General features: G+C 40.9%; 1 protein-coding gene across 8 annotated transcripts in view; it reads left to right on the top strand.

Moving 5' to 3' along the window:
* Window positions 1-19,224, top strand: part of naaladl2 (N-acetylated alpha-linked acidic dipeptidase like 2) — a 445,610-nt gene that overhangs the window by 322,123 nt on the left and 104,263 nt on the right. For all 8 annotated transcript variants that reach the window (XM_084354597.1, XM_084354602.1, XM_084354598.1 and 5 more), the window contains one exon: window positions 8,275-8,421. In XM_084354597.1, the coding sequence (XP_084210723.1) occupies window positions 8,275-8,421 (147 nt within the window). The remainder of the gene's footprint in view (window positions 1-8,274; window positions 8,422-19,224) is intronic.

The following is a 19,224-nucleotide window of genomic DNA, read 5'->3' on the forward strand; positions in this document are numbered from 1 at the left end:
ACAAAAGGTAACTGAATACTGAAGCTCTCCCTCATGATCATAAAATCTCACATAAAAGCTATTCCTCTAAAACAATAACCACATATAATCATAAATCATCCACACAGTGTATCTCACATGCCATAAAACCTTTGCATACTTCCAATATGTTGTATTTTTAACACAGTTTGTATTCACTGTGACAAATCCTCCTCTTGTACTCGCTCTTAGAGTGTGCAGCGGACTGGAAAAATTACGGCTGATATTTTAATTGAATTATGACACCATGACAGGCTTTCAAGTCTAAAAGAAGGGCTGACAATAGGCCGGCTTCAGAATCACACTGTAAATGGTAAATATGAACATCATCCACATTAGGGAATATGCACGGGAGTCTAATTTATGCGTCTAATTTATATGTTTTCACACATAAAACCAGCGGAAAAGAAGCTGCCGATAAATCACCAGAATGAGTCTCTGACTTTACGGCCGTGCAGCTATCCAAGATGGTTCGACAGCACACTTGGCATAATGTTTGAAATAGTACGCTGTCTGCAATATGTTTGAATTACCACAGTTCTTGTATTGTCAGGAAAGGCATTGTGCGACTGCGGCAGGCTCCATGAATATGCATTATCATGAGGAAAAGGGCTGCTCGGCCTCGCAAGGTATTTATGTGTCTGTCAGCGTGGCCCTTTCATCACAGTTTCATATCATAGCGACGGAACGCATATGAGAATGTGTGTTAGGTGAAGAATGAGCACTGTCATTACTTGTGGCTGTGACATTCGTCAGGTGCTGTGGGTTTATGCATCCGTCCCAGCGGTAGTTTGCAGCCTGCCTGGTGAGAGGCGAGCTACAAACAGGCAGGTGGAGTCACGCATACCAGAGCTTTCTTGGGATTCATGTCTATTTAATATATGGCCCCTAAATGAATTAAAGATAGATAACAGCCTTATTTGTGTGTTAGCTATGGCCCTGGAATATACATAATTACTATCAGCCAGGATTAATCAATGCTTATTCCCTAAGTGCACTGTCCTCTGCATGGTGGACTTTTAACCTGCTCAGCAATCATTTTATCAATTGCTAGAGAGAGAAGTCCAGAGGATTCCTTTACTTTGAGTGGGAAAAGCATGTATAGCATGTGGGTAATGCATAATTATGCATGGCCTAATTACCTTGGAGGTATATTTAAGTACATTCCCATATGTTTTACTGTGCATTTTCCAGGACTTATTATTAATCATTGGTTCAGTGATGTGATAAATATTTACTTGTCTGCTGGTTGTCTGGTAAATAGCGACACCTGCTGGATGTTCAGGTACAGCAGCCGTTTAGTCCCTTTTACAGGAAGTACGAAATAAACTGAGAGAAAGCAGTTCTTCCTCATTTTTCCTCTCTCATCGTTCAGCCCAGTCGCTTGAATATGCAGACGATTAACACGACTGAAGACATTCAAGTTGCCTGCAGTAAATACCCCATAATCCAATTTTGTGTGCAGGTGATACACAAACACTTGACTGAGTTTAAAGCAAGATCATGCCATCTTTTGTCATAGAAGATATTTTGACATATAGAAAAGCACAGGGGGAAATTATATAATGGATGATGGCTGAGATTTTATTTAGCCTCTTCAGCTTCAGGTAGTGATGAGCAGATGAAGCCCTGTGAAGCTTTGGGACTTTTTTTCTATTCATGTGCTAATGCTGGTCTTACTTTATGTTAGCGGACTCCATTTCTGAGCTAACGTTAGCTCTCTACTGAGAGAGGTACTGGTACTAGAGATAATATACATAAAGTCACAAACCCTCTGGAAAATCTGTCCTTCACAAAGAAATCTACAGTCCAGCAGCTTTAAACAACTTTTAAAAATTCATCCGCAGGTTTGTGGAGGCAACCGAGAGAGACGGGGAAGGTCTCATTTTTCACTTTACAATCTACTCACAAGTTGCCGTTAAAAAAGTGTTGATATCAAACAGAAAATAAGCCTGAGCTTCTTTTATTTTTTATAATAATAATACTATATTTAATGTAGGTTGTCCTCACACACACACACACACACACACACACACACCTCTCGCTGCCTCTCTCCTGATCTCCTTTGCTCTCCGGCGGCTCTCCTCTGTGTCCGTCTAATGATCTCCTCCTCTCTTCTTCTACTTCATGGTCGATATTTATTCAATATTTCATAATCTGACTGTCAGAGAGGTGTTGATTTTTGACTCTTTTTTTTTTCATTTTTGTGGCTATACTTTAACACTGTGTATCAACAGATCATGTATTAGTTGCAAAAAGTCAAATATGATAATATCATCACATTATAGATTTGTAAACTGCAAATCCAGTTGATTTTGGGAGGTTGATACATCAGTTTAGATGAGCTAAATCTATTTGGTAGTTCACAATTTGGACATTTCCAGCTAATCTTGTCTGTTAGTCTTCAGAATGATGGTTGGTTTTATCACAGCTCTAACTATATACTGTATATATTGACCGGTGTTCCTTTACAGTCAAGCAAAAGTGATTATAAAGACTTGTCTTAGACCTGTTGGATCCACTCTGCCTGTGTCGTCTCTCCCATCCTCCCTCCCTTCGTCTCTTTAATATCCCAGTCACTCATCTCTGGATTGTTGGAACATGCTTTTCAGTTCAACAGCTGCAAATGGCTTTTCCAAAGACCACGGTCCCGGAACGGAATTATTATTATCATCATACGCATAATGCAAAGTTGTTTTTGTCATTTGGCGCTTTGTTGTTGCTGTGGGGTTGCATTCTGATTACAGCGCACCGCCACTCTCTGCCACCCTCCACTTACTCGATGTGTCGTAACGCCGATGTACGCTGAGTGTATAAAAATGTTTGGGCCACATCTTTTTTGGGCCAGAGGTTTAATTTTATCCGACTATGGTCATAAAAATAGGATATTTACAAATGTGGCGGAAAGGGTTTTTTAAAGAAACACTTTAAAACCTCAGGGGAAAAATTCATTTTACAGATTTGTTTTATGAGTGAGCTCATCCATGTGTTGTTTTCTCAGGCTTTGTTTTTATATCGTGATTTTATTCTAAAATCCCCCCAAAATATTTACTTTACTGTACTCGACTGAGGATATAACCTCAATATACTCGCGCGGGAGGATTATCTATGTTCAAGCTTCAACGTCCAAGTCAAGCAAGCCAGTCTGTGTAGCACACATGATTTTGTAGATTGAGTGGTATCGAGTGGCGAGCCGAGATATCAAAATGATTTCAGTCGCTCCTTATCATAGCAGACAAAGGAATTAAATATTGATTCCTGATGTGGCACCACAGGCAGAAATTACCCATTCTCTCTGCTCTCTCACTCTTTCCCTCCCTGCTCACTTGTTTATTCTCTCTGTCCTCCCATCGCTTCTCCTGTTTTTTACACCTCTCTTATTTTATTCCCTCTCTAAAGGGCTCTACTTTCATTTTGACTGTCTCTGTTCCTCTTTTTACTTCCTCAGACACAATCTTTTAAGTGCACTGCGTCTGGTTGTAAGGGAGGAAAAAGGAGAGGAGAGACACATGGCCTGACTTTAAATCTTCTCTCCAGGAGATGGAATGATAGTCTATCTATATATAATCCTACTTTGTGACTTAAGTTGAGGTATTTTTTCTCTTTCCCCCCATTTTCTTTTATTGTCGGGATTCAAAGACCGCACAGGCCTTTAAAGTGCTGAGTGAAAGCCGTAACCTCAGGTCACCTAAATTCCTTCAAAACCAGCTGTATATTTTCTATAATCTTAGCTTGATGAAAACACGGTGAGAGGTTAAGATGGATCTTCATCCAACGCTGCAATCTAAGATTTTTTCATCTTTGGAGATAGCAGCCAAAGTCAAGAGGAAATCTCTTATATAGGTTGGATCCCTGTAGGGTTCACAGACTGATTTACCTGCTGGGTTACAGCTGCATGTAACCGAAGCACTTTAAATGTACTACAAGGATTTTTAAACAGGTTATCGCTCTACTTGACCTACTATACATAGGCGAACAAGATCATCAGCAGGAACGTGTGTCATTCTGGTTCATTATCTACCACTTGCATGTAAGTATAGTTCACAAGTTTGTGTCTTTAAATAATCAAATCATCTCCGGCGACTAGCACCGCAGTGTTTTTCCTAAAGCACTGACCCTCGGAGAGAAACTACTGTAAATTGTTTTAACTTGTTCACTCATGGATACGAGGTGGACAGTGCTTGTTTAATGGCGTACTTGCTGGCAAATTGGATGGCTCAGTGGTGGTTGGTGCCTTTTTCTAATCGCAGACATTCATGCAAATCGAGTTCAAATGAAGTTCATCCAATATCTTGGTTCAGCAGCAGCGTTCCAGTAGAAAAACGCACAGCGGAGCGAATACAGAGGTGAGGACGTGCAGCTGTAGCTCGTATTCAGTGTGATGACAGAGAGTGTGTGCAGCGCATGGACAGTGGACACAACAACAGATACAGCTGTACAGTGTAATCTAATATGAAAAATATACCCGGTCTGAACCTCGAAAGCTCAGAATGGTCATTGCCGGACTAGTGAATTGAATTGCACTGAATTGTAGCATTTATTGTGTCCATCCTTTGTGAGTTGGCTTCAGTTAAGGCTGAAAGTGTTTGTCTCCCTCTCGCAGCTGAACATTGGAGTCATTTTGACTTCAGCTTGAATCAGATTTGACTCACAGATCCGGTGACCTGTGAGGCACACGGTACGATGAGTCACCATTACATTATATTTTAGATTTAATTATACTCTTTCTTTCAGAGCAAATTGTTTTATGTTTTTTTTTTTGCTGCTCATTTCAGTCAGTGCTGTTTCACTAAGTCACTAAAAGGCTGCTGAGGAGCGGCGATAACGGTGGTACGCTGGAGTCATTTAAAGGTAATCATACAGCAGCAGATTGTGTCCTGGCTGCAGGAAATGGAGCGCACTCACCCAGACCTTGAGCCTCTTCTGCGTTCTGTGTGTAATCACAGATGTTCACTGCGTATGAGTGGTAGTCACCAGTATCACCAAAATACTGTTCTCTGGTCATTTCAGGCTTATGGGATCAACGGCGACCAGACACGCAAACGTATTACACATTAAAGACAAAAGCTGAATGAAGATGAAGGGTTTCACTGAATGAGTATGAAACTGATGTAAATCAAATATTACGGCTTTCAGAGTCAACTCATCCGAACACATTCGTCACCCGTTGGCACTTCATCCATTGATTTTGTGCAGCTGATGAATCATCTCTTTCCAACCTTCCAAAAACTTTGTGATGATTCATGTTAGAAACTAGAATTTTAATTTCAAGACTGTGATCGTACACAGTCACAGCTTAAGGGTGGTTCAGCTCAACACAGAATCAAATTACCCATCATTTCATTCGAACTTCTTCCAAAAATCGAGGTCGACTTCATTTGAAATGACTCACAATTTGTTCAAATGATTTCAAACTCGAGGGCAGTCAAGGCCTCAAGCGAGGTTGTACACTTGGCACTCCTCCGCTGCCTCAGTAGGGTGGTAAGCTAGCAGGCGAGTCGTCGTTGAAGAATACCACAGCTGCCTTTACTTTGCCATCTTCGATGTCAAACCCAAAATACTTTCACACGCTGCTTCTCAGATGATTTGGTGCCGTTACTTTCCGCTCAGGACGGCTCTGCTCGCTTTTATTCTCTATTTTTGTCACGAAACAACAGAACATTAAGGATAGCTAAGTTTACTTATAGGACATTAGAGCCATAGCTAAAAGCTGATTTCAGTTTCAGAGCTCCCTCTGTTGGCTCACAAGGTAAACTACAACAAACGGCCTGATGAGCTTATAGACTGCACATTTTGAGCAGGTTATCACAGCTTGAATTTGAACTTTTCACCCCACGTTCGAACAGAAGTTAGAGTATCTAATAAAAGGTGACTTGTACCTGACTTATGAGATGACAGTCGCTCCATGCTGTTTCTGCTGTAAGGGCTGCCAACTTCTCTTCTCTTTACTACTACAAACTCATAACTGTGGTGTTTAATTCCTCCAAAATCAACAACAGGAGACACTTCACACTCTCTGATCAAAGCTTGTCAAGAAGTAGTAACAGGTGCATGCAGCCAAGTGACAGATATCGTCTGTTTTCCTTTTTCTCACTGTTTTTTTACCCTCTGTGAAGGAAATATAAACAACTTTTTTTGTCTTAACATCATTTTTCCTACAAAATGGGTTTCATTTACTGGCAGACCACAGAAGTGATGCAACTCAAAGGAGTGCACACTTAAAACCATGCCAATGTTACTAAGTTAGTGAGTTTATTTGACCCAAGAGTGAAGAGACAGATGTCGGCCACTTTCCCCAGAAGGTAGAAACCAATCCTGCCTGGTGAATTTGTAGAAATCAATCTGTAGGGACTTCTTTACTTGGCATAGCGACGGCACTCTGGGTTAACCTCTTCGTTCAGGGAGTGGAGGTGAGCAGTATGTTTTCCATACCCACAACCACCCAGCCTGTTATGGGAGTCAACCCATACCACCCAACCCATAGAACTATGCCCTAATCATTGACCCGTACGCAGCCCGGCCCACAGAACTTTATGCATTATATAAGCTCAACTGTTAGGAGTGAGGATAAAGGCAGAACTGTGTGCTGTTGCTGTCCATGGTGCTGATCCTGCCGCTGGGGGCGGAGGAGTCTGGTATTTTTTGTTGAATGCCAGTGAAAGAAGTTTGAACATTCAAACGGAATAAAAATTTGAACACCGACTGTCTTTTTTTCTCTTTCTCGCTCACAAGAAAGAACAACGCATTCCTCCCATCGTAACGGTGAACTGATGCAAAATAGTTGTGTTGGTTTCCTCAGCAGTGTTTTCAGCCTTGTGTCTGGCTGCACTGTGGAGAAAAAGGGTCCCGGCACTTATCGAGGGTGAGGTGACTCTGCAGGTAACGCTGCTCTGTCCTTCATTGCCCACTTGCCCACACTCATTTTATAAATCAAACAGCGTTGTCTGTAGTAGTGTTTATTTTATGCTGATGGAGTTTGAACTTTTGTTGGTTTTTCTTCCTCTGTTGGGCCACGGTGGCTATGAATGCTAAAATTTAAAAAAGTCCTCATTTCCTGTGTGTATATTAAACACTGCAGGCTTCACGTACAGCTCTTCGCTTGACTTCCACACTAATAGGCTGCTGTAAGTCAAAAAGAAAGCTGAACACACCGAACAGCAGAATAAAAAAGTCTGTCCTCTGTGTGCAAGCTCCCCATTATGAATCTCAATCAACTTTTTTACATTGTGCACACATGAACAAGCATTGATTCCCACCCTGTTAACTCCCACAATTAGCCATAAGTGGGTAATGAAACGCCCTTCATGAATATCAATATGCGTGTAAGTGTTTTTGTCCTACTGGTCTTTTCTGTGGGAGTAAATGGAAAAGTGTGAGATTAAACAGAGTCATTTCATTGTGACGCCGAGGTGCACGCAGGCAGGTTGAGGCAAGGTTAAAGTATTATTTACTGGCTTTCATTCAGTGAGAGTGTGAGCGTGTCACAGCAGCGGTCAATGTTCAGAGAGCAACAGCCTTTCGAAAAAATCTAATATAAAAAAGGATGACAACAGTGTGTCAGCGACGGTGGCAGGGATGATTGGACACCAGCGCTCTTTCCCCTTGACAGACCTTGATAAAAGGAAACTCTAATTAAATGCAATGTGACAGAAGAACATGGCGACATCGGACGAGCTCAGCAGACGTGGACGGTCGAGATACGCCTCTAATTGACTGACTGTTACGTACTGTTTTCTTTCCACGACCCACGCTCGTCTCAACAATTTCTGTGTAACGGTTATTGTTCTTTCAATTAGGAAATAACACCAGAAAGCGGCCACATGTTAGATGTGGAGAACTGTGACACGAGCTTAAATTGAGCAATTAGCCACATGGCAAATGTTAATAACGCCCTCACCTCACCCCTTCCTCTCTCAGACGATATCGTATTCAACGCAATTTAGATTTGTCCTTCAGTATTCAAACAACTTGGAACATTTTTTAATGGCTTAAACGGTGCTTTTAGCCTGCTTTTTCTCCCCCTCACTGACACAACACGAACATAAGCCATGTTTATCTTATTTTTTTTTTATCTATAACTCATTTAATTCATTAACACAGCAGCATCTTATTAACCTCTGTGGTTTTTGCTCTGCTGATACCCGTCTCTCTCCTTTTCTCTTCCAACCAGTACATTTGTCTTAAGTTTGTCTTTCCCTTCCTCTCCTCTCCTCTCCTCTCCTCTCCTCTCCTCTCCTCTCCTCTCCTCTCTGTTAGAGACAGCTGCTGAGTTGTATTCGAGGTGGAAACTGCCCCGGACCCAACGTCAGCTCTCTGCAGTTGCCTGGAGATGTGAATTTCTTCGCCAACCAACTGGCTGTGCCCACCATGGAGTTTGCCTTCGAGCAGACCAAAGCAGAGGAGGTAAAACCCGAGCCAAAACACCAGACTTGTTTACTTCCACTGCTCTCATTTTGTCCACTGATGACCCTCCATTTTCAGACGATCCTCTCATTGCCATCTGCCCGTTGATCTAAGGTGTACGACCGCTGCAGAGCAGAGGAGCTATTTCCACATTGTCTCTGACAGAAAGCTCTGAAAAGATTTAATTGGATAAACTTCTGAGTTTGTCACAACATACAACCTGTTCTTCTTAAGCTCTTAATTGGAAGTAAACAGCTTTCCCGGTGAAGACACACACTCTGTGTATCTTCTGTTAAAGAAAAGTGTCATCTTAAAAAGAAAAGGCACCGTATCTCTGTAATGATTTGTCCAATTCTGACACAGTGGAGACTCGGATGTGATAACAACCATCTGCTGCCTATCGGACTAATTGTGTTTTGATAGAATAAGACATTTCAACATCATTTACAGACCCAGCCTGACACACTGCAGTATGGATTATGTGATTATATGAGCAACAAATACACATCACAGAGCTTACAAATTATGCATACCCCCATTTACTTCCATTAAAAATGCAGTATTGATGTTTGTTGTACAGCCTTGGGGCGACAACTCGGAGATTCAGCCGAGGCTACATCGGCCCACTCAAATTTGGAACTTGTAGCGAGGACAGCAACTTTGAGCTTAATTACTGCAGGAGATCTTCATGATGTTTATCTGCCCTCAAGGCTTCTTCGCAACCTGAAAATAATAGGTAGTGGAGGGTGAAATCCACAGCATTCGCTTTATTTTGAAAGAGAGACAAAACCAACCTTAATTGAATAAAAAAAAATATTTTGATGCATAAATATGTTTGACTCTGCAAGGGGGAAGTCCAGTATGCATATATTAGCATTGACTGGATTGCATTGAACTGCTGTGGTGAAAAATCTGCGGGTAATCTCATTCCCTGTATTATTTATTGTCTTCACTGAGACTTAATGGAGTATTTCACTGCTGGAGAGATGAACCATTGTATTGTCTGTGCAGTAGAAAGACAAATATTTTTGTAATTGGCGCAAAATGACCAGAGAAAACAGAGAGAAGGGCCTGTGGTATTGCCCTTTTGTTCATAAAGTAGAAAACCTACAACGACCAGAATGCACTGCGCCTCGCTGAACCATTAGCATAACCCCGATTGGTAAAGAAGTGCGAGTTGGGCATTTTTTTGTTAAACTCTCCTGCTCACCAACAGAGAAATTCTTGGGCATTTACCTCTGGCTACTGTCTTCTATCACAGTTTAACTCGTAACTAATCACGAGTAACTTATGCATGCGTGAAAGAAAAATAATACAGGATGGACAAAACGTATTTTATAAAATCTGTAGTATTTTCATAGTTATGTTTTTAATTTATCTTATTTCATTTTCACAGAATTATTCCTGGGATTCCCCTGCATACCACTAGAGGTCACTGTACCATAGTTTGAGAATAGTGGCTGTGTTGACGCATCACACCGTTAATACAAACTCAACACTTCCCGTGTCGGTTTGAAATTAAAATACCTTGTCATTTCTTAACAAAGCTTTTATTGTGAAACATGTTCAGGAGGCTGTTGTGGAAATTTAATCGACTTTCAAGGTTCCCAGATGCACTTTGTAATGTAGCTGTTGCCATCTCAAGTTGAACTCGGCTGAAGTCTTATTGTATTTATAATTTTGATGTTAAACTTTAGAAGATGTAAAGTTGAGCTGTAGAGTTATGAAAAAATATTAACACGATGTGGCACAATTGGACCGATGGACCGGCACCGCTACACTTTCTCATTATGTTCCACTAGGGAGCGTCTGCTGAATCACGTGTGACACCTAGTGGTGAAATTCAGTATCATCGGTCTGGTCCAGTATTTGGACTAATCTGGGGATAAGCAATCAAAGATTTATATGATTCTACCAAAATTGTTGACTGTGAGAAAAATTGCAAAGCTCCATTTTTTCCCTGTCTCTGTAAGGTTGTTGGTCGGTTACTGTGTTATCCTCATCATCACATTAGGTCAGTCAAGAAGAACAGAGTTAGTCAAAACTACATCTTTTCATAATCTCTAACCATCAATACACAGCTCTCCTTCACCGGAGTGCGTGCAAATGTCCGGCCGAGCAACATCTCCCGGGGTCTCCTATCAGGTTAGGTCACACTAGTCGTTTTAAAACTCAAGTTAAAAAAGTTGATAAAATATCGTTACCTCCAGGCCGGAAGGTAGGACCAAAAAATGCACGACTGTGAGAATCTTTGGCCAGTTTGGACAGATTTTCTACTCTCAGACGCTCGGGGGAATACGGGCTCTGGTAAGTTACATATATCTTAGATGATGAACTCCAAACTGTGATGAGGAAGGTCAAATATCCTGTAGGCAGGAAGTAAGTAGGTATTAAGTAATGCATGACCTGGATCGGTGACCTGCATGAGTTATCATATTATTTGAACTTCCCCCACAACAACACTCTTCTCTCCGCTTGAGCTACACTGACCGCTTATTGGCATGAAGTTACATTTCCACAATGTTTAGACAGTAATGTATCACCTCTCTGGGGTAATGATATTGTTTTGTAATCCGACAACCTCCTCGGTTGAAACTTGTTGCTGCAGTGGTCTGTTTGTAGCAAACATCCTCCAACACTGATATTTAAGAGCATGAGAGTTTTTGTGCAAATGAAGTGCACTGTGTGGGCCAGAAAGTACATTTTAAATGACAGATATCTCAGCACCTGGGATAATAATCATTGATAAAACTGTTTTTGTCAGATTGTATTGTTTTGATCTAAACAAATGGAGCTCCAAATGCCATAAGCACTGTCAGCGGCCCAGATTCCCCTCAGTTGTATATCTGTCATGTTTTTTAACAGTCATATCTCTCAATTTTCTCCCACACACTGAGCACAGATTGTGCTCTGCTCTTTGGTTTTTCCCACCATGACAGATTATTGATGTTGTCATGGTGAATGGACCATATTTTAAAGAGGAGGCCGTGGAGTTATACTTTTTTCTAATTTCCGGATTCTTACTTAAGGTCTGTTTTTATGTTGTGGCACTTTACTTGAGTGTAGGTTATGTAGCGTTACTTTTTTCTTCTACTTGACTACATTTATTTGACAGATATACAGTCGTTATTTGTTACTTTTTACATTAAGATTTAAAACATATGATAGGCTTATAAAATACAATGCACCAGTAAAGATACGAAAACTCTTGATGCTGACAAACACGGATACTACGTGATACCAACTGTGTTATACTATTGGCTGACAAACCTTGTTAGAAACTGGAACCAACCGTCAGACTTAAACAAAACAATAATTTTGGACCTGGAAAAAAAATCTAAAATTATTAATTTCCAATCATATTCATGTTTTTAAGAAAAAGAGATACATTTATTCTGCATCTTTCTACAAGCATGGTAGATGTATTATTCCTAAAAAAGTATTTGTCTACATAGAAATATCATCAATATGACCTTTATGTACTTGTACTTCTTCCACCACATGATCACATTTGCTCAGAGATGTAACTTGGTAATGTTAAAGTGGTTATGCAAATTTGAGTACAACAGTTCAAAAAAATTACTTCTGGGATCAGATGTATAAACAATTCATACGTACAAAAACATGCTTATGTTTTCTCCCACACAATAAAAGTTATATTTTTCTTGCAGTACACACTACATACCAAATATTCTGAATATATATATACGGTACATATTCTAAAGCCTTGTAAGAATTTTTTAATGTGAACAACGAAGATGAGAGACTCAGCCTAATACAGATTGACGTTCAAGTCTGGATGATTTTGTTTAAGCTACACACCTAGCAGTTTACACTATAGTGTGATTTTAAAGGAACTAAGAAAAGGATGATGAGCCTCTATAGAAAAACGATCAAAACGACGTGATCAAAAATTGTAGGTGCTTCCTTTTCAAACACACAACTGAGTGTGTTAAATGCAGCAGTACAAGTGCTGAGTGGAGTTTTTGTTGTTGTTTGTTTTAATAGACAAGAGAAAGAGTAACAGTGCCCTGGTGTAGTAAAAGTGGGGTTTTCGCCTGTGGCTAAAGATAAGCAGCGACTCTCTACTGTTCTTACTTTAGTATGCAGTTCATTCCACCACCGTTGGGCCAAAACAGAGTCTTCACTGAGATAAGCGATCGCAGTGTACGTGGATTGACCTTGAGGCCAATCGTCCAGAGACAAAAGAGCAGAATGGTTTCACAAGAGTGTCGGGTTTGACCAGGGTTTGGCCTGCGGGCCAGCATCACAGTTTTAAGCTGGAAGGAAGCTGCAACGGGGAGCCATTGTAGTGAATGGAAAAGACAAATGGTGTTTGGAGGGACCAGTGCTTACTAGCTGCAGAGGTCTGGTGGCAAATGCAGAGCCTCCGGCAAGGAGAGAAGTTGTAGCAGTCCATGTGGGAGGTGTATCTGGATGAGCATCTGGGCCACATCTCAAGAGAGGAGAGGGCAAATCTGTAAATATCTGATGTTGCACAGGTTAAATCTAAGTTCAGGGTCACACACACATTTCCAAGTTGATACGTGTGGAACACAGAGCTCAGACAGCCTTCAGATGGCCTCAACTGAATTACAAATACATACTGAAAAAAAAATAGTTTGGTGAAACTGTATATATTATTGAAGGACTTCATTATTCGATACGTACCTCAGTTTTGGTGTGACAGTTCCAAAAAGAGGGTTAGGTAACCCCAACCCAAAACGCATGAGGCTAGGTTTCTTTTTATTTATTTTCAACTGACATTAGTGTGAGCTGCAGTTTGTTCCACCCAAGAACAAGGCAGATCATTAAGCTGTTAACAGTGAACATACACTTTAACACAGGTCATAAATTAATGCAAGGCTTTAAAAAAACAAAATGTAAACATGATGTAAATACCGATAGCTTTGGTGATATCTTCGGCCCCGTCTGCTCACACATCTAGCGGCTACTTAGAAACAGCGGGGGGAGAGGAGAAGACACCTCTGGGTGAAGCTGCCTAATATTCATTAGCACATTTGACGTTTCCACTCACATACAACTGTCGAACAATGCCGACACACTGCCTTCGTCCGATCCACCACTCGCTCTCCAAACCTTCCCACACGGGTGTGTAATGGTTGGCTGAGTAGCCAGACACATGGGAACGGAGTCGCAGGCAAGGTTCAGCAGTCGAAGTCTATTTTATTTACAGCAGTGGAGTCTTGAGCAGTTATTTACGGTGAAAATAGGCCAAAATGAAGAAAAGCAAACAAGCGACACTAAATAAACTATTTTCCCAAAAATAGGAAAATACAAAAGAAATAACACACATGAATTACTTCAGAAAAAAAAGAACTCTAACTGCACTTTTGGCTATGCCTCAAATGGGCCCAAGGCCGGCGCTGTGGTCTTTAGCTCTGTGTGTGGCTCTCTCCTCGCTGGTCTGGTAACCCCGAGCCACCCCAGCCTTCTGCTTTTATACAGGTGAGCTCAACCTACTCCAGAGAGTAGAATCAATTATCTCACCTAACCCATCCACCAGGACAGCAATATTCAAATACAACATGTTGCTCACTAGAAATACATTTTAGTCCATTTTAAGATGTGTTTCTTTAAAAACAGGCATTTTAACAGCCTAAACCCTGAACAGAAAAAAAAAAACATCCCTCCCACTCTACCACACTTGGTCTCCTCCTCTGGGAACCCCTCTACTTAATCAGATGGACCACACCAGATCAAGTTTGGCAGTTCCTGGTTTATGGCAGAGGAGGAGACAAGTGCAACAGAGAGGAGAGGTAAAACACACTTCAATTCAAGACATACGATGTTTGTAACACAACTACACTGTCTTGCTTTTCCTTTAACTGAAAAATGTATTACGTGTGTGTGTGTTGTGCATGTCACACTTTAGGGCATGACAGGGTGATCTGAAAGAAGTAAACCGGTCTAACTCCGGTGTTTTATCTGAACTCACCACAGCATGAAGTCATTCACAGTGTCTTCTCCTGCGTGTTGTTTCTTCATATGACCATGATGTCCGACGAACCATCCATCATACCGCAACGCCCCAAGAGTCTCAGGTTGTAAACTATCACATCATATTGCATATAGCATTGCACTATAATGCATTTCAGGAATAAAACATGGTTGAGAATAAAATGCCAAAAACAAAAGTTCAAAAGGAGATTGTGATGCGAAGGTCTAATGATCTCCTGCAGAATACTTTGTTATAATCGGCCAGTGGGATGTGTGTAGAAGTATTTGTGCTAATTCTGGGAATTGGAAATCAGATTTGAGTGCATTAACACTGAATGAAAGTGAGATTTATGAAACAGAACCATGAGATCCAAACAAAAGAGAAATAAACGGTACACATGCATAGTTTCGAGAGTTTAAAAGTTGAAGATTATACAATCGGCCCCTGAAGTGCAAGCAACATCACACTTTGATTTCCATAATGTAAGATTAATTTAGGGATATTTTCTTTCAAGAAACTCATAAAATAATGTTCTCAGCTCTATTGAGTTAGAAATCTCAGCAGGGCAAAGCTTAGAGAAGACAGGAGAGTGTACTGAGCTCTTTGAGGTAATTTATCAAAGCAGATTCATATGGCCCCGACATCACAAACACCTCTTTGAGCAACTTCTGCCTCCATGTTCCAGCGTTGTTCAATATTCCAGACCACTATATGTGATCTACTGTGTGTGTAATTGTATTCATTCATCCTCATATGCCCAATAAACAGAGTTGTGGTGCTGGTAATGTGTATGAAAACCACCAGATGTTGTGTAGCAGTGCCTCGGCGTTCGTGACAGGAGTGTGGTTCGTTGAACATTTGTTTTCTCGTTTAGCATCTGTTTTTCTCTCACTCCATGAAAGTTTTCTGCTCTTTGCAGTAACGCTCCCCACACTGTCTCATGACTGTTCACTCCCCCCGCCATCATTTCATAAAGTTTGTTTTAGAAAAGTTTGCACAGTTGTTTTAAGACAGTCTTCTGAAAACAAACTGCAAACTCTCAGGCATCACAACGATGTTCATTTGTAGAGGAAAGTAGATGAGGATGTCAAAATCATGGACAGTTTTTTTTTACAGTACGTACTGATCTGAAAGAATGACATGACTAAAGCAAAGTTGGCCCGGTGAGTAATATAGCCATCACATCATTATGTTGATTCATTGCAATGTAACACAATACTCCAGAAAGCTCCTTCATTACATCTCTCTTCACGACTATGCGCAGACTTCTGGAAGTCAAATTCCATCCTGCTGGTGCAATGCATGCGTGGGAGTTGTCTCTGACATATGTCATGAAGCTTTGGCTTTGGGGACCGGGAACAGAACTCAGACAGGCTGGTGAGGTGTGAGAAGAATATTTGACATCCCCTCATCTTCGCTGCTCCTCGGTTCAGGGCCACACGGAGGTTCAGGTGGGGATTAATGGAGCCAGAGGGATCTTTATCTTGACACTGGCATGTAGTCTCAGACCGGAGGCCATTAGTGCAGCTCCCTGCAGGCAATTATAGTCCAAACATGTAAGAACTAAAACTGTGACATTTTGCCCTCCTGCCTTTTGCGGTATCCTTAAAGTTCAATAAAGTCAAAATCTATTAATTATTTTTTATCACATGTTTTGCTGAGTATCTCACCTATTCGCTAGTATCAGGACCAACGATGGCACTGAAGTCATTTTGTTTGAGTTCTTGTATTCTTGAGCATTAAAGTGCATCTTTTTGTTCTTACTTCTACAAAGTTGAATTCCCCCTCAGACAGAGGTGGAATACAGTGCTGCAGCACTGGACTGTATATAAAAATGAATGTGTTTTTTGAGCAGTAAGCATTTAAACCTATTCTAGTAGCAACCTAAAATTTAAAAAATGATGAACCTCAAAATTAGCATATATATCCTTTTTAAAAGTCTCTTGAACAAAGTGAAGCATAAAAGACCACTCTGCAAGATTCCCTGGCATCACCTTAATGTCTTCTCTCACTACATCATCAATAGGTGCAACTATGTCATAGCAGATTTTACCTCTTGTGCCAGTAAACACTTGATGTTTGGCTGTAATACAAACCTTTGTTGTGTTCAGACAGAAGGATAAGGTAACTCTTTGGGGTGACTGAGCCTAAAATTGTTTCTCTGATGGTCTCAATATCTGATTGTTTTTGCTTTCATAAGTGGCCTCACCTGTCCAACAATACTGTACGAAGTACTGCTGGCAGAAATGCATTTAATCCCACAGTAAGATCGAGCATTATCCCAGTTTTCTGGGGAACAAGTAGCAGTGGAGTGGAAAGTAAGATATATATTACACATATGTCCGTAAACTTCATTTAACGCATATTTGACAAGCTGCTTTAAATTTGGCAGCAATTTCATCACACCAGTTCTCCATGAGCACATCAGGTCTTAATTTATTATTGCCTCTTACTGCAGAAATACCGTTTTATTGCACCAATTTACAGTGACATTTAGTCCATTTGAAATGGTATCGCTCAGCCTGCATTTTGGGCTGTAAAACACGGTAAATGGAGTCTTGTTAAGTGGCAGTAGATACCTGTCAGTGCCTCTAACCATCCTGGAAGTCTGAAGCTGATGAAAATCGATAGAAAGATATTACATCTGCATCCAGCTCTCCCCTGCACAGCTGTCAGGCCAACACGTCCTTTGGTGCTTCAAATGGTGATGATACCGGGGAGGAGTCACGCAAGCTCAGGCACACTTACACACAGCCATGTGTGAACATATGCATCTCTCCATCTGACGCATCTTACTTGAGGCAATTCCATCGACAACTTTGAAGATGAGGATGAGTAACGTTGAGAGGGCATATGAATGAGATCTGTGGGGCGAACGGAGGATGCAGGGTGAGAGTGAGGAGGAGGAAGGTGGTAAAGTAAGAGTACGATGATGGGTTGTGAGTGTCAATAAATCATTACCGTATTAGATTTGAGCCGCTGGCATAAATAACCACATATATCTATGTCAAGAGGATTCTCAGTCTCTAGAGTTCTCTACACTACATGTCCTACTCTTTTTACCAATTTACTGGAATAATGTATGAACAAAAATTAATTGCAATGTGATCAGGGTACTATTTCCAGACTTAAGAAAGCTCCTACAACGCCAAAGCATAGTAGACATTATAAAACAGGTTTCACAGTAGTGTATCACTCCGCATGACAAGTTAACTGATCTCAGTGTGTAAAAGCAACCCTAATAGCTAAGTACGTTTCTGCTAAAGTTAAAACTTAACATTTCTTTATGTTGCAACTTTATGGGGAAACACCCGGATGAGCACCTGGAAGAACAACCCATAAAGAGACAGCATATAAAGCATATACACTAGAGTCAAGTGGTGAATACCAAACTCGGACCTTCTTGATGTTCGGCAGAAGTAGGAACATCCTGGACTACGACTCAAAGCAGATAGAAATGGTGGTTTCCGTGATGGTGTCATCATTCTGTAGCCGTTATATTGCGTGATCAACATTTACTTTATAATGACTTGTTAAAACTTGTCTATTGCCAGTTTTGGCAGTAACTACCACTGACAAGAGCCTTTACTAGTACATAATAGTAGAGTTACTTACTTACTGTTTGCAGTTTCAAGCTTACAGCTTTGCTTTAAAAACATCATTAGGAGAAGGTGAAGGTGTCTGGCTGATGATATCGCTAGCCCACACTGCTTATGAGATCTCTCAATGTCATGAAATACAGCTGCATTTCCTGACAGCGTGTCTGTACACATGGTGTTATGACTGTTTTTTTTCAGTTGTTACACAACAAGTTTATTTTTTCGGTTTTCCTGCCCAACTACAGTGACATTTTGGACTAGCAGTAGTCTGCTATATATTGTGCCTGTGTAGACACAGACAGACAGCTCAGCTAACGTGCTTCGCATGCTACGCCTCCTACGTAGAGATGGTGTTTTTCATACTTTTATATACTTGCTTTTTATACCAGTGCAGAAGGGGACGCTTCTTTAAAAAGTAGGATGCACCAGTGAGTCTGCTCCATTTCAATGCACCAGTGCACCGCTTAACACATAACAGGTGAGGGCTGGTCAAAGTGTTTAAATGGGGAGTAATCTGTCAGCCAGCAGCAGCAACCATGTAATTGTCATATGATAAAACAAACGACCACGTCAGCCTACGTGTCAAAGCTGCCGTAACTAACATTACTGCAAATCATTTCACGGACAGTGCTGTTACCAATATGATTTTTTGTAAGCCCGAATGAAATTCATCAGTTCTCTGTCTTGTCAATTTCCCTCAAAACATTTGTGTTTGTATGGGCCTTGTTGTTGAAGTAGGCATACACAGCACTTGAATTGAGCAGGGATGGTTTGACAGAGATGTCTTTTAAATGGTGAGCAGACTCCACCTATTCGGTACACAAAAGGCATACGCCCGTGAGGAAATGGTGTGGATCCAGTATTAAGGTCCAATGTGTAGAATAAAGTGGCATTTAGCAGTGAGGTTGCAGATCGCAACCAACTTAACAACCCTTTCCTCACCTTCTCCAACGATAGGGGCCTAAAAACGTCAAAATGTGAAAGGCCCTCTCTGGAGCCAGTGTTTAGTCTCTCTGTTGTGGATTACATAATTATGAATATTTCTGCATGTATGTCTTTCTGATTCCATTTCCTGCCAATAGATCTCCCTAAATCCCGCACATTGGTCCTGTAACTTCCCTCAGTAATAGTGTTTTTGTACATTTTTATTAGAGTAATGTATCTTTGGGATCTTTTATCTTTTTGCAGTACTGTGTTGTTATGAGTCTGACCTGTTTTTAGATTCTTCATCGTTTTTGACAG

This window comes from Pagrus pagrus (assembly GCF_965226575.1).
Source record: "Pagrus pagrus genome assembly, chromosome: 6".
Lineage (NCBI taxonomy): Eukaryota > Metazoa > Chordata > Actinopteri > Spariformes > Sparidae > Pagrus > Pagrus pagrus.